The sequence below is a fragment of the Phyllobates terribilis genome, unplaced genomic scaffold (genome assembly GCF_046119375.1).
Source record: "Phyllobates terribilis strain yellow unplaced genomic scaffold, ASM4611937v1 Scaffold_25__1_contigs__length_18738178, whole genome shotgun sequence".
Classification (NCBI taxonomy): Eukaryota; Metazoa; Chordata; class Amphibia; order Anura; family Dendrobatidae; genus Phyllobates; species Phyllobates terribilis.
Window position 1 is genome coordinate 7,189,982 of NW_027362785.1, and position 17,160 is coordinate 7,207,141.

General features: G+C 46.2%; 1 protein-coding gene across 2 annotated transcripts in view; it reads right to left on the minus strand.

The window, feature by feature from the left end:
• The window catches only part of FOXK2 (forkhead box K2), a 38,002-nt gene extending 23,609 nt beyond the window's left edge, over positions 1-14,393 (minus strand). The window contains exon 1 of one of the 2 annotated variants that reach the window (XM_073660287.1): positions 13,955-14,393. In XM_073660287.1, coding sequence (XP_073516388.1) covers positions 13,955-14,253 — 299 coding nt within the window. In that variant the 5' untranslated portion in view covers positions 14,254-14,393. The remainder of the gene's footprint in view (positions 1-13,954) is intronic. The other variant, XM_073660286.1, reaches the window with a different exon arrangement.
• Between the last annotated feature and the right edge of the window lie 2,767 nt (positions 14,394-17,160).

A 17,160-nucleotide genomic window follows, 5' to 3' on the forward strand; every position in this document is an offset into this window, starting at 1 on the left:
AATATAACTACTATAATACTGCTCCTATGTACAAGAATATAACTACTATAATACTGCTCTCCATGTACAAGAATATAACTACTATAATACTGCTCTCCATGTACAAGAATATAACTACTATAATACTGCCCCTATGTACAAGAATATAACTACTATAATACTGCCACTATGTACAAGAATATAACTACTATAATACTGCCACTATGTAGAATATAACTACTATAATACTGCCCCTATGTACAAGAATATAACTACTATAATACTGCCCCTATATACAAGAATATATCTACTATAATACTGCCCCTATGTACAAGAATATAACTACTATAATACTGCCCTCTATGTACAAGAATATAACTACTATAATACTGCCCTCTATGTACAAGAATATAACTACTATAATACTGCCCTCTATGTACAAGAATATAACTACTATAATACTGCCCCTATGTACAAGAATATAACTACTATAATACTGCCCCCTATGTACAAGAATATAACTACTATAATACTGCTCCTATGTACAAGAATATAACTACTATAATACTGCTCCTATGTACAAGAATATAACTACTATAATACTGCCCCTATGTACAAGAATATAACTACTATAATACTGCCCCTATGTACAAGAATATAACTACTATAATACTGCCCCTATGTACAAGAATATAACTACTATAATACTGCTCCTATGTACTAGAATATAACTACTATAATACTGCCCCCTATGTACAAGAATATAACTACTATAATACTGCCCCCTATGTACAAGAATATAACTACTATAATACTGCCCCCTATGTACAAGAATATAACTACTATAATACTGCTCTCCATGTACAAGAATATAACTACTATAATACTGCCCCTATGTACAAGAATATAACTACTATAATATTGCCCCTGTGTACAAGAATATAACTACTATAATACTGCTCCTATGTACTAGAATATAACTACTATAATACTGCTCCCTATGTACAAGAATATAACTACTATAATACTGCTCCCTATGTACAAGAATATAACTACTATAATAGTGCCCCCTATGTACAAGAATATAACTACTATAATACTGCTCCTTTGTACAAGAATATAACTACTATAATACTACTCCTATGTACAAGAATATAACTACTATAATACTGCTGCTATGTACAAGAATATAACTACTATAATACTGCTCCTATGTACAAGAATATAACTACTATAATAGTGCCCCCTATGTACTAGAATACAACTACTATAATACTGCTCCCTATGTACAAGAATATAACTACTATGATACTGCCCCCTATGTACAAGAATATAACTACTATAATACTGCTCCTATGTACAAGAATATAACTACTATAATACTGCTCTCCATGTACAATATAACTACTATAATACTGCTCTCCATGTACAAGAATATAACTACTATAATACTGCCCCTATGTACAAGAATATAACTACTATAATACTGCCACTATGTACAAGAATATAACTACTATAATACTGCCACTATGTACAAGAATATAACTACTATAATACTGCCACTATGTAGAATATAACTACTATAATACTGCCCCTATGTACAAGAATATAACTACTATAATACTGCCCCTATATACAAGAATATATCTACTATAATACTGCCCCTATGTACAAGAATATAACTACTATAATACTGCCCTCTATGTACAAGAATATAACTACTATAATACTGCCCTCTATGTACAAGAATATAACTACTATAATACTGCCCTCTATGTACAAGAATATAACTACTATAATACTGCCCCTATGTACAAGAATATAACTACTATAATACTGCCCCCTATGTACAAGAATATAACTACTATAATACTGCTCCTATGTACAAGAATATAACTACTATAATACTGCTCCTATGTACAAGAATATAACTACTATAATACTGCCCCTATGTACAAGAATATAACTACTATAATACTGCCCCTATGTACAAGAATATAACTACTATAATACTGCCCCTATGTACAAGAATATAACTACTATAATACTGCTCCTATGTACTAGAATATAACTACTATAATAATGCTCCCTATGTACAAGAATATAACTACTATAATACTGCTCCTATGTACAAGAATATAACTACTATAATACTGCTCCTATGTACAAGAATATAACTACTATAATACTGCTCTCCATGTACAAGAATATAACTACTATAATACTGCTCTCCATGTACAAGAATATAACTACTATAATACTGCCCCTATGTACAAGAATATAACTACTATAATACTGCCCCTATGTACAAGAATATAACTACTATAATACTGCCACTATGTAGAATATAACTACTATAATACTGCCCCTATGTACAAGAATATAACTACTATAATACTGCCACTATGTAGAATATAACTACTATAATACTGCCCCTATGTACAAGAATATAACTACTATAATACTGCCCCCTATGTACAAGAATATAACTACTATAATACTGCCCCTATGTACAAGAATATAACTACTATAATACTGCCCCTATGTACAAGAATATAACTACTATAATACTGCTCCTATGTACAAGAATATAACTACTATAATACTGCTCCCTATGTACAAGAATGTAACTACTATAATACTGCCCCCTATGTACAAGAATATAACTACTATAATACTGCCCCTATATACAAGAATATATCTACTATAATACTGCCCCTATGTACAAGTATATAACTACTATAATACTGCCCTCTATGTACAAGAATATAACTACTATAATACTGCCCTCTATGTACAAGAATATAACTACTATAATACTGCCCTCTATGTACAAGAATATAACTACTATAATACTGCCCCTATGTACAAGAATATAACTACTATAATACTGCTCCTATGTACAAGAATATATATACTATAATACTGCTCCTATGTACAAGAATATAACTACTATAATACTGCCCATATGTACAAGATTATAACTACTATAATAATAATAATAATTTATACAAGAATATATCTACTATAATACTCCACAGTCACCTGCAGATGACGGGAGGACAGGCGGGATGCGACAGGCTCCTCTCCACCCCCCACATCATGTACACAGTGACAGGGGGAGGATGACAGTTATGTAACACGGCCTCAGGCGTCCTGTGTCGTTTCCACATCTCCATAAACATAAACAAGCGGTAGCGTGTGGCGCACATGAGTGGCGGTGTCCCACAGGACGTCTGTGTGTAAATATACATGCACAGGGCTATTCTCGGAGGCCCTGGGGGCGGCCATCGATACGAGCGAGTACTACGCTCCAGCATCAATCACTCAGCACATACAGAGTATACACTATATCACTGGCAGTCAGTGGCCATTAGCAGACACTTATTAGCCAACTGGTGGGGTCATGGGGTCAAGCTGAAGGCCTGAACTACGTGACTGAATGAGCGTCCAGGGGTCTGCTCATCCTGATCTCTCTGGTGCACTGGTCCTCATCATTCAGGTCGGCCATAATTGGTCTGACATGCAGCAATGCATTTGCCTATTTCTGGCTCGCAGCAGTCACCTAGAAGTAGGCCATGTGCACCGCCGGGAGGAACACATTGTGACGACACCCCCCCTCCACAATATGCGGGTCACCGCAGCAGGAAGGAAGCACATGCCGACGTACGGCCCTGCGCAGGGGAAACCACAGCGCTGCTTTTCAGCAATGTTCTTCAAAGTCACCGACCATGGTAGTAAATACCCAACATACAATACACGGGTACTGCGCCTTTAAGACTGGGCAGAGCGATACGATAAGGTCAGCCTGACTTGTCTTACAAGTTACATTTCTAGTTAATGTCATTTTTCTGCCTGCTGTGTAAAGCATGGGGGATTCACTGAAGAAGCTCTATATAAGATATATTGGTTTTATGTGCGGGAGAATGGAAACCTCTATTCTTTACACTGCAGGCTGCACCAGGAAAATAGTGCAAAAAGGAGAAAGGTTTTACAGGAGATGGAAAAGTGTGCAGAGCTCCTTAAAGATGGAGCCTGAATGGAGAAAATGTGTTCTCCTGTGTCTTTATACATAGACCTGCTCATCCGGAGCCTCCTGCTTCACCCTATCAGAACTGGAGTGAAAAATAATAAAAAAATTGGGCTCGTCTTCGCACAACGAGCTGGCACCATACCCGCTCCGACTGGGCGAAACATCCAGCACCGCAGCCAAAAAGGAGACGAGCCGCTGCCAAAAGGAGGAAAATGTGCAGGCCGGCTCCACCGCCGGCATGTAGACACAAGTTCTGCCGCTGCCGGGATCAGACGTGACACTGCGGGCAGGCAGGGCTGGCACATGTGCTGCATCACAGGAGGCTGCCAGTCAGCGCCAGGGAAAAACCAACATGGAGGCAGGACAAACACGAGGGCATGGAAACAAAGAGGCTGCCAGCCTGGGGAGGCAGCGTCCCCATCGCTGGGGTCCGAGCCTGTGGATTGGGGAGAAGATCCCAATGGCTGGGGTCCGAGCCTGTGGATTGGGGAGAAGATCCCAATGGCTGGGGTCCGAGCCTGTGGATTGGGGAGAAGATCCCAATGGCTGGGGTCCGAGCCTGTGGATTGGGGAGAAGATCCCAATGGCTGGGGTCCGAGCCTGTGGATTGGGGAGAAGATCCCAATGGCTGGGGTCCGAGCCTGTGGATTGGGGAGAAGATCCCAATGGCTGGGGTCCGAGCCTGTGGATTGGGGAGAAGATCCCAATGGCTGGGGTCCGAGCCTGTGGATTGGGGAGAAGATCCCAATGGCTGGGGTCCGAGCCTGTGGATTGGGGAGAAGATCCCAATGGCTGGGGTCCGAGCCTGTGGATTGGGGAGAAGATCCCAATGGCTGGGGTCCGAGCCTGTGGATTGGGGAGAAGATCCCAATGGCTGGGGTCCGAGCCTGTGGATTGGGGAGAAGATCCCAATGGCTGGGGTCCGAGCCTGTGGATTGGGGAGAAGATCCCAATGGCTGGGGTCCGAGCCTGTGGATTGGGGAGAAGATCCCAATCGCTGGGGTCCGAGCCTGTGGATTGGGGAGAACTTCCCGATTACGCCCCCCAAAAAAAATATTTAAGAGAAAAAATGTATAATATAATTATAGAAAAAAAATGAACTAGAATAAAAGTATAAAATACTAAAATAAAATGGCTAAAAAAAATAACTAAACTATTAAGATTACGATATAAGTGTAACAGATATACATTAATAAAAAATAGATAAAAAAACAAAAACATCAAATAGTGGGGGAAAAAAATGAAAGTGATGTAGAAGCGAGTGAGCGGATCTTCCCTCTGTAGGAGATAACGCTGTGGATGTTTATGGCGCTGACGTAGCAGCTTCTGGCCCCCGCCATGCTCCTCCTCCGGCCCCCGCCATGCTCCTCCGGCCCCCGCAGAGCGGATCGCGCTTCCTCTCTGGGGCCAGAAAGATCCAAGCGGCAATTTACTGAACGGGACAATTGCATGGAAGAAAGTTATAAACGGGGGAATTGTTTAGTGCACGGCGGGGAGGAAACATCGTAGGGGCGGACAACCTACAGTGGGACGTTATCGCAGAGACCACACGCGTGTTCGGACCGTCGGTGTTGCCCTCCGGGACCCAAGACTGATGAGGACCTTTCAAGCACTATTTTTTATCAGCTACAGATTCCACCTCTGATTCACAGATTTTAAGATCTCGGCAGTATAATGGTCGGCAGATCCTGGATCGTAGTGGATCAGCGCACGGTGTCAGGTGATTGATGAAAGCGTTGATAGATGCTGAATCTGTAGCGTTGGCCGATCACCGCTGCTGATCAGCTCGGAGGCCTCGGCCCACGTAGAGTTAACTCCGCAGCCCAACGGCTGGAAATTTCCACTCTCTACCAGCAGAGAAGAGGAATGAAAACATCTCCGGTTATAAATATGGAGGCCGTGCGATAATCCCCCCGGTGAGCCGGCCTCGCAGATAATATCCCTGTAAGCAAACAGCCATATTGTTCCCTCCGCAGCGGCTAAGTCTGCACCGATTGGCGTGAAATGTGCGGCTGCAAGAGGGCGACGCGAGCGACTGCAAAGGGGCGACGCGAGCGACACGAAATAAACGGTGATTTTAACTTCTCCCCCCACCACAAGAGGTCGCTGTTCATCGGCTGCCACAGATCAGTCATCATCCAGCAAAGAGACGGACTAGATACGGATCGAGGGCCACACGTCTGTACGAGAGACGGGAAGACAGCAAATAATCTATCGTCACCATCACTCAGGAGTCTAAGAAAACTGCGAACATTCCTGAAAATATCCAACAGCGGACGGAGAAACCGATCAACAAATACAGGAGGAGAAATCACCACTAACCACATACACAAAGCAATAATCACTGCCCAGAGCTACCTCCTGTATTATAACCCAGAGCTGCACTCACTATTCTGCTGGTGCAGTCACTGTGCACATACATTACATTACTGATCCTGAGTTACCTCCTGTATTATACTCCAGAGCTGCACTCACTATTCTGCTGGTGCAGTCACTGTGTACATACATTACTGATCCTGAGTTACATCCTGTATTATCCTCCAGAGCTGCACTCACTATTCTGCTGGTGCAGTCACTGTGTACATACATTACATTACTGATCCTGAGTTACAGCCTGTATTATACCCCAGAGCTGCACTCACTATTCTGCTGGTGCAGTCACTGTGTACATACATTACTGATCCTGAGTTACATCCTGTATTATACCCCAGAGCTGCACTCACTATTCTGCTGGTGCAGTCGCTGTGTACATACGTTACATTACTGATCCCGAGTTACCTCCTGTATTATACTCCAGAGCTGCACTCACTATTCTGCTGGTGCAGTCACTGTGTACATACATTACATTACTGATCCTGAGTTACATCCTGTATTATACTCCAGAGCTGCACTCACTATTCTGCTGGTGCAGTCACTGTGTACATACATTACATTACTGATCCTGAGTTACCTCCTGTATTATACTCCAGAGCTGCACTCACTATTCTGCTGGTGCAGTCACTGTGTACATACATTACATTACTGATCCTGAGTTACATCCTGTATTATACTCCAGAGCTGCACTCACTATTCTGCTGGTGCAGTCACTGTGTACATACATTACATTACTGATCCTGAGTTACCTCCTGTATTATACTCCAGAGCTGCACTCACTATTCTGCTGGTGGAGTCACTGTGTACATACATTACATTACTGATCCTGAGTTACCTCCTGTATTATACTCCAGAGCTGCACTCACTATTCTGCTGGTGCAGTCACTGTGTACATACATTACATTACTGATCCTGAGTTACATCCTGTATTATACTCCAGAGCTGCACTCACTATTCTGCTGGTGCAGTCACTGTGTACATACATTACATTACTGATCCTGAGTTACATCCTGCATTATCCTCCAGAGCTGCACTCACTATTCTGCTGGTGCAGTCACTGTGTACATACATTACATTACTGATCCTGAGTTACCTCCTGTATTATACTCCAGAGCTGCACTCACTATTCTGCTGGTGCAGTCACTGTGTACATACATTACATTACTGATCCTGAGTTACATCCTGCATTATCCTCCAGAGCTGCACTCACTATTCTGCTGGTGCAGTCACTGTGTACATACATTACATTACTGATCCTGAGTTACCTCCTGTATTATACCCCAGAGCTGTACTCACTATTCTGCTGGTGCAGTCACTGTGTACATACATTACTGATACTGAGTTACATCCAGTATTATACTCCAGAGCTGTACTCACTATTCTGCTGGTGCAGTCACTGTGTACATACATTACATTACTGATTCTGAGTTACCTCCTGTATTATACTCCAGAGCTGCACTCACTATTCTGCTGGTGCAGTCACTGTGTACATACATTACATTACTGATCCTGAGTTACATCCTGTATTATACCCCAGAGCTGTACTCACTATTCTGCTGGTGCAGTCACTGTGTACATACATTACTGATACTGAGTTACATCCAGTATTATACTCCAGAGCTGCACTCACTATTCTGCTGGTGCAGTCACTGTGTACATACATTACATTACTGATCCTGAGTTACCTCCTGTATTATACTCCAGAGCTGCACTCACTATTCTGCTGGTGCAGTCACTGTGTACATACAATACTGATCCGTATAAGCCCCCCGGTGTTCTGCCCCCCGGTGCGGCTGAGCTAAAGGCGTAACCTAAAGCGAAACATCCCGGCGTCACTGAACACGGGGCAGCACGACTGACGGTGACACTGCTGGTGAGAAGCTGGCACTGCCCTATAGGATCAGAGCTGCAGGCGCAGTGTGCCGCCACATGGTGCACCTATAAAGGTGACCTATATAAAGGATACCATCCTACAGCCAGAGCTGTGCTCGTAGTTCTGCTAGTTTACTCTCCAGCAGGTTAAGTGCAGACTCGCTCTATACAGACTCCTCCTGCTGGACTGACGGCCATATATGACAGGAGGTGAACCCTGCCTCCGCTGATCTCTGTAATCTTGTGCTTCCTAGTAAGAAGGTCAGAGAGCAAGCGGGGTGAGATAATCTGCAGGGAGTAATCTCCTTACACCAGAGCAGGACACAGCGAGCTGCCCCATCTACTGCCTCCAGAGTCCAGACCGCCCCCTCCCATCCAATCACAACCTATTTGTTTTCACAGCTGAGGCTTTGCTACAATTGTATCCTCAGCAGTAAGGAGCTCATCAGCTGCCTTAATATTTCGTTACAATGTGTCAGTCTGGAGAAACCTCAACATAACTCACTCAATGAAAGAGGACAGCAAACAGGAATCTGGAAACCAGCACTGAAATCTGCTTCATCCAGAGCTGTAATCACAAGACTGCTCAGCCTCCAGTGCAAAAAAAAAAACATTAAAGGGGGTGTCCCCCTTGTGGGGAAAATGTACGTACTTTTTCTTAAATACATGCATTAGGGGCTAGAAATTAATTTTTTCCAATTGGGTTTTATTAAAGATTTTGAACCTTCTGGCTTCTGGTTGCAGAATGAGTTAACTGAGTATCTGTCAGCCAGCTGGTTTCTGAGCAGAGGAGTTTCTGAGCTGCTCTCCACTGATTTATAGCTAAAGACCACATCAAAGTTGAATGTGGGGGGAAACAAAAGCCCGTAAAAGGCAAAAGGTGCAAGATATTGAGGATCAGGTCATAAGTGCAAACATTTTTATTATTTTTTTTTTCATTTTTAAATCCGCCATACGTTTAGGAGATTTGGGCCTTTTTATTTAGTGCCAATTTTTAGGGTCTTTGCAAAGGGCTGTGGGTCACAGGGTAATAATGCAGAGCAGCCTAGAGAACTGTGAGCCACACCCCTTTGGTAAAGATCATAAATATTAGCACTAAATAAAAAGTGCCCATATCTCTGGAACCGTATGGTGGACATAAGAAAAAAATAATAATCAAAAAAGAAAAAAAAAGTGAAAACAAAAATATGAAAAATGAATAAAATAAATGAAAATAAAATATATAGAAAGAAAAAATAATAACGAAATAAAACAAAAGCGAAAAATATAAAAAATAACCCAAAAAAAAAGTGAAAACAAAAATCTGAAAAATAAAATAAATGAAAATAATATTAAAAATAAAATCTATAAAAAGAAAAAATAATGAAATAAAATAGAAGCGAAAAATAAAATAAGCGAAAAATAAAAAATTAAATATGAAAAAATAAAAAAAAAGTGAAAACCAAAATATGAAAAATAAATGAATAAAATAAATGAAAATAAAATTAAAGGTAAAATCTATAAAAATAAAAAATAATAATGAAATTAAATAGAAGCGAAAAATAAAAAAATAAATATATAAAATAATAATAAAAAAAAAGTGAAAACAAAACTGAAAAAATAAATGAATAAAATAAATGAAAATAAAATATAAAAAGAAAAAATAATGAAATAAAATTGAAAAGCTTAAAATAAAAAATTAAATATAAAAAATAAAAAAAATGAAAAATAATAAATGAAAAATAGAAAATTAAATATAAAAAATAATAATCAAAAAAAAAAGTGAAAAATAATAAACGAAAAATAAAACAAAAAAATAATAAAAAATGTAAAATATAATTAAATATAAAAAAAAATGAAAAAATAAACTATGGGGAGCAGCAGAAGAAAATAAGAGCAAAAAGTGAAAATTTGACAGGTCCTCGTTAAAGAATAAGCATCGGACTGGCCTCCTGTGTTATAGACTTCCAGAAGTCCAGACCTTACTGAAAAACATCATTGTAGATATATATTGTACATTTTTTTTTTTTTTTTTACAAACAAAAACACTCGGAAAATAGAGAAAAAAAAATGAAAAAGCCGCGCTCCTCTCCAACACTAAAAAAATAGCAAAATGTATTTGAAAACATAAATAAATAATTCTGGCTCTCACCGCTGTCAATGAATGGAGCTGCTTGTTGTGTACGTGACAGCGGCCAGAGGGGGGCGCTGCCTTGTACCTGTGCAGGAGGAGGGAGGGGGGGGGACCAAAACAAAAACATTCCCAGCCTCGCCCCCTCCTCCCGGAGGACAAGGCCGCCATAATCCCAGGATGCCTCAGCACCAAGGTCTCAGCGCAGATGGAGAAGGTTGTAGTGTCCCTGATCCAAGGACACCTACAGAATAAAAGTCCAGACCAACAAGACTCCAAAACTACAACTCCCAGCATGCCCGCACAGCACGATGGACAAGATAGACACCGAGCATCTAGAGAAGTGTAATACACGGCTGATAAAGCTATGAACGGTCACACGCTGATCTGGAGGACGTCATTGGTAGATCACCACCGGACATCAATCTACCAATCAGAAAGCAGGAAATCAGAAGCAGCCATGTTGTCAGGCCGGCCGCCCCTCCCCCGGAGCAGACCATGCATTACCGCAGCCCTGGATACATTTCTCTCTCCCATCTATATCACGTGACCTGGAGACCACGGTGGGGTCACATATACACAGGGGGCTCCGCAGACACCCCCACCCCCTACACCAGAAATCACATTTCCCAGCATGCTCCAAGTGTAAACATCCCCTCCCTCTGAGCCCCTCAGCCATCAGTCTGTATACATCCCCTCCCCCATTATTTACATTTCCCACATACCCCATTGCTAGGAGTCCTGTAGCCCCCATACAAGCTTCTGTGTCTCTTTCTACCCCCCCCCCATAATTTACCCTTTTGCATCTATAGAAACCCCATTTCAGGTAACTGAACACCCCTATGTTTCCTTTCCACTTCTCACAGCCTATAGTCCAAGGGACCCCCATTCTCAGTGCAGCCCCTCCCCCACTCAGCTGCACATTTTAGGTTGATTGAAGGCCCGACCACCTTTTCTATGTATCGCCTCCCCCATTATTTACCCCCTTCCCATTGATAGATGCCCCATTTCTCATCTCCCTTCCCCACAGTACAGTGACCCCCATCATTTTATTATTTATCCCCTCCCTCATTATTGACCCCCCCCACCCTATCCCACCATCGGCCCCCATATACTTTGCATCACCATTTCAGCATCTTTCACCTACTCCCCATTATTATTGATCAGGAGCCCCCCCACTTCCTATATATCACAACCCCCCACTATTTATCCCTTTCCACTCATCTCCCATGAGGACCCCCAATATTTCCTATATATATATATATATATATATATATATATATATATATATATATATATATATATATATATATATATATATATATATATACACATCCCATTACTTACCCCTCCTCCATCAGCTCCGCACATATTTACTACATCCCCCATTACTATTTACTCCTCCCACTCTCCATCAGGACCCCTTTATTCCCCATAAACCCCCTCCCCCCCGCTTTATTATTTATCCTTCTCAACCATCAGGACCCCTTTATCTGCCCCTAAGGATTCTTATCTCCGCCCCCCAGTTCCCCTTTATTATTTACACCCCCCACGCCCTCCTCAGGACCCCCCCTCATCTCTCCCCGTCGCCCTCCTCAGGACCCCCCCTCATCTCTCCCCGTCGCCCTCCTCAGGACCCCCCCTCATCTCTCCCCGTCGCCCTCCTCAGGACCCCCCCTCATCTCTCCCCGTCGCCCTCCTCAGGACCCCCCCTCATCTCTCCCCGTCGCCCTCCTCAGGACCCCCCCTCATCTCTCCCCGTCGCCCTCCTCAGGACCCCCCCTCATCTCTCCCCGTCGCCCTCCTCAGGACCCCCCCCATCTCTCCCCGTCACCCTCCTCAGGACCCCCCCTCATCTCTCCCCGTCACCCTCCTCAGGACCCCCCCTCATCTCTCCCCGTCACCCTCCTCAGGACCCCCCCTCATCTCTCCCCGTCGCCCTCCTCAGGACCCCCCCTCATCTCTCCCCGTCGCCCTCCTCAGGACCCCCCCTCATCTCTCCCCGTCACCCTCCTCAGGACCCCCCCTAATCCTCCTCAGGACCCCCCCTCATCTCTCCCCGTCACCCTCCTCAGGATCCCCCCTCATCTCTCCCCGTCACCCTCCTCAGGATCCCCCCTCATCTCTTCCCGTCACCCTCCCCAGGACCCCCCCTCATCTCTCCCCGTCACCCTCCTCAGGACCCCCCCTCATCTCTCCCCGTCGCCCTCCTCAGGACCCCCCCTCATCTCTCCCCGTCGCCCTCCTCAGGATCCCCCCTCATCTCTCCCCCTCCTTAGGACCCCCCTCATCTCCCCCCATCACCCTCCTCAGGACCCCCTTATCATCCCATCATCCCTTTATTTCCCCCAGGACCCCCCTCATCTCCCCCCATCACCCTCCTCAGGACCCCATCATCCCTTTATTTCCCCCAGGACCCCCCTCATCTCTCCCCGTCACCCTCCTCAGGACCCCACCTCATCTCTCCCCGTCGCCCTCCTCAGGACCCCCCTCATCTCTCCCCGTCGCCCTCCTCAGGACCCCCCCTCATCTCTCCCCGTCGCCCTCCTCAGGACCCCCCCTCATCTCTCCCCGTCGCCCTCCTCAGGACCCCCCTCATCTCTCCCCGTCACCCTCCTCAGGATCCCCTCATCTCTCCCCGTCACCCTCCTCAGGGCCCCCCTCATCTCTCCCCGTCACCCTCCTCAGGGCCCCCCTCATCTCTCCCCGTCACCCTCCTCAGGACCCCCCTCATCTCTCCCCGTCACCCTCCTCAGGGCCCCCCTCATCTCTCCCCGTCACCCTCCTCAGGACCCCCCTCATCTCTCCCCGTCACCCTCCTCAGGACCCCCCTCATCTCTCCCTGTCACCCTCCTCAGGACCCCCCTCATCTCTCCCCGTCACCCTCCTCAGGACCCCCCTCATCTCTCCCCGTCACCCTCCTCAGGACCCCCCTCATCTCTCCCCGTCACCCTCCTCAGGACCCCCCCCTCATCTCTCCCCGTCACCCTCCTCAGGACCCCCCCCCCCTCATCTCTCCCCGTCGCCCTCCTCAGGACCCCCCCTCATCTCTCCCCGTCGCCCTCCTCAGGACCCCCCTCATCTCTCCCCCTCCTTAGGACACCCCTCACCCTCCTCAGGACCCCCCTCATCTCTCCCCGTCACCCTCCTCAGGACCCCCTTATCATCCCATCATCCCTTTATTTCCCCCAGGACCCCCCTCATCTCCCCCCATCACCCTCCTCGGGACCCCCTTATCATCCCATCATCCCTTTATTTCCCCCAGGACCCCCCTCATCACCCTCCTCAGGACCCCCTTATCATCCCATCATCCCTTTATTTCCCCCAGGACCCCCCTCATCTCCCCCCATCACCCTCCTCGGGACCCCCTTATCATCCCATCATCCCTTTATTTCCCCCAGGACCCCCCTCATCTCCCCCCATCACCCTCCTCAGGACCCCCTTATCATCCCATCATCCCTTTATTTCCCCCAGGACTCCTTTATTATTAACCCCTCGCAGCAGAGCCCCTTCATCACTGGCCAATCTGTATTATTTCCCCCTCCCACCCCACATCAGGACCCCCTTATCTGAGCCCCGGTACTCACACCCGGGGCAGCTGCAGCGGCGGGGCCCCCCTCCTCTGGAACACGCCGTCCACGAACACCCCGTTCTTGCCCAGGCAGCGCAGGTAGAAGTCGGCCCCGGCCTCCTCGTCGTCCCCTGCGGTGAAGATCTCCAGGTGGCGGCGGGAGATGAAGCTGGAGTGGCCCATGCTGACATCCACGGAGCCCTGCGACGAGTTCCGGCCTATGGTCACCGAGCGCTTCTTCATCAGGTACTCGAACTCTCGGCCCTCCAGCCGGGCCACCACCGACACCCCGCCGCTCATCACCACCGCCGCCATCTTGTCAGCACACACGGAGGGGAGGGAGGGGGCGGACGGACGCGCGCCCGGGGGCGGCTGACAGGAGCTCCGGGGACCGGCGGCGGCGGCGGCAGCAAGAGAAAAGGAAAGGGGGAGGCGCAGCCTAACGTGAAGCGCACGCAGCCGACGGGCGGCAGCCAATAGGAGGAGCCGGCTCCGGAGACGTCACTCGGGGGGGGCGTGGCGCTAGCCGTTCGGTTGAGACGTGTATTGACTGAGAAGAGGCGAGAGGGGGCGGGGCTTGTTGTTAGGTTGAGGCGTGCTGAAGTTGTTAATGACAGCGGTGGGCGTGGTTACGGCGGGTTTGGTTGTAGCGGAGAAAGCGGCCTGGGCCTGCAAAAAATGTGGACGGGAGGGGTTTATTCTATCAACAGCAGCATGGCAGGGCCGCTATCACACAACCCGCGGCCACAACAACAACAAACAGCTGCAGGAGGAGGCTCCGAGGTGCGTGTGTCTGTGTGTGTGCGGGGGCCGACATGCATCTGGCCGAAAATGGCAGCAAATCACCAACAATCGCCAAATGTCGGCGAATCTGACAGGAAAATCAGAGAAATCCGACCAGATTTACCTCACAGCGTACAAATGGCATCAAAAATGGCACAAATAAGTGAAATGTGGCAAAATATCACAGAAGGTGGGCGAAAATTGTAAAAAAAAGGCATTAACCTGACACATTTACCTCACAAAAGAAAAAATAGGTAGAATTTACCCCCAAAAATGCAGCAATATACAGAATTTACAGTAATAAATGCAATAAAATGGCTGCCAGGAGATCAATAATGATACATGAGGCAGCTTTACCTCAGAAATGTGAAATTTACTGTGTAAAAAAGCAACATGGCGACATATTTACCTCAGAAACGCGGTAAAATCTCACATTTACCTCAGAAATGAAGCGTTTAACAAAAAAAAACGCAGCGATATATGGAATTTACAGTAATAAATGCTATAAAATGGCCGCCAGGAGATCAATAATGTAGCAGAAGATCAACTTTACCTCAGAAATGTGAAATTTACTTGGTAAAAAAGCAAGATGGCGACTCATTTACCTCAGAAACGCGGTAAAGTCTCACATTTACCTCGGAAGTGAAGCGATATGTGCGATCACCCTAAAAACATGCAATGATAAAGGGGAATTTATAATAAAGAAAAGGGAAAAAATGGCCGCCAGGGCTTCACTAATAACAAGAAATATAGAAAAATGACAAATTTACCTCAGAATGTAGTGTAGAGAGAGGCTCCTGTTTCACAAAGAGGAGTAGCATGTGCACCTTTGCCGCAAATCCTACTCCAGGCCCTGCTGGAGTAAGATATGTTGGTATAGCGAACTCAGCCACTGAGCGTCGACCAGCACTCCCTCATCCCACCCCAGCTTGACCATTTCGACCATCACTCCCTCATCCCACCCCAGCTTGACCATTTTGACCATCACTCCCTCATCCCACCCCAGCTTGACCATTTCGACCATCACTCCCTCATCCCACCCCAGCTTGACCATTTCGACCATCACTCCCTCATCCCACCCCAGCTTGACCATTTCGACCATCACTCCCTCATCCCACCCCAGCTTGACCATTTCGACCATCACTCCCTCATCCCACCCCAGCTTGACCATTTCGACCATCACTCCCTCATCCCACCCCAGCTTGACCATTTCGACCATCACTCCCTCATCCCACCCCAGCTTGACCATTTCGACCATAACTCCCTCATCCCACCCCAGCTTGACCATTTCGACCATCACTCCCTCATCCCACCCCAGCTTGACCATTTCGACCAGCACTCCCTCATCCCACCCCAGCTTGACCATTTCGACCATCACTCCCTCATCCCACCCCAGCTTGACCATTTCGACCATCACTCCCTCATCCCACCCCAGCTTGACCATTTTGACCATCACGCCCTCATCCCACCCCGGCTTGACCATTTCGACCATCACGCCCTCATCCCACCCCAGCTTGACCATTTTGACCATCACGCCCTCATCCCACCCCAGCTTGACTATTTCGACCATCACTCCCTCATCCCACCCCAGCTTGACCATTTCGACCATCACTCCCTCATCCCACCCCAGCTTGACCATTTCGACCATCACTCCCTCATCCCACCCCAGCTTGACCATTTCGACCATCACTCCCTCATCCCACCCCAGCTTGACCATTTCGACCATCACTCCCTCATCCCACCCCAGCTTGACCATTTCGACCATCACTCCCTCATCCCACTCCAGCTTGGCCATTTCCCCGGAACTGTGCAAACATGGCCTAAGAACAGCAAAAAATTTTGCTCGAGTTGTGCCAAAATTATGCTACTTTTCAAAGCTTTTTACTCCAGCCATAAAAGCTTTGATGAATCAGGCTTGAAGTCTCTCGTATTCGTATGCCTCCTGTTTCGAGACCATGCAAAAGCCTTCAATATCGTATTGTTTCCTCCATCACGGGTAATGTTGCAGTGCCTAGTAGATGGACTAAGATGGCAACTCTGGAGGCCATGAACGACAAGGCAGGAAGAAAATGATGATCTTACATAATACTTCTCAAAGCTGAGGGTTTGTTATAGTGCATGAACGACAAGGCAGGAAGAAGATGGAGACTCCACGTCGTACTTCTCATAGCTGGGGGTTTGTTACAGTGCAGGAATGACAAGGCAAGAAGAAGATGGAAACCAAAGCTGGAAGAAGATGGAGAACTGAAGTCATACTTCTCATCGGTGGTGGATTGTTACAGTGTATGAGCAAGAAGGCAAGAAGAAGATGGAAGCCAAAGCTGGAACAAGATGGAGATCCGACATCATACTTCTCATAGCTGGGGGTTTGTTACAGTGCAGGAACGACAAGGCAAGAAGAAGATGGAAACCAAAGCTGGGAGAAGATGGAGACCCAAC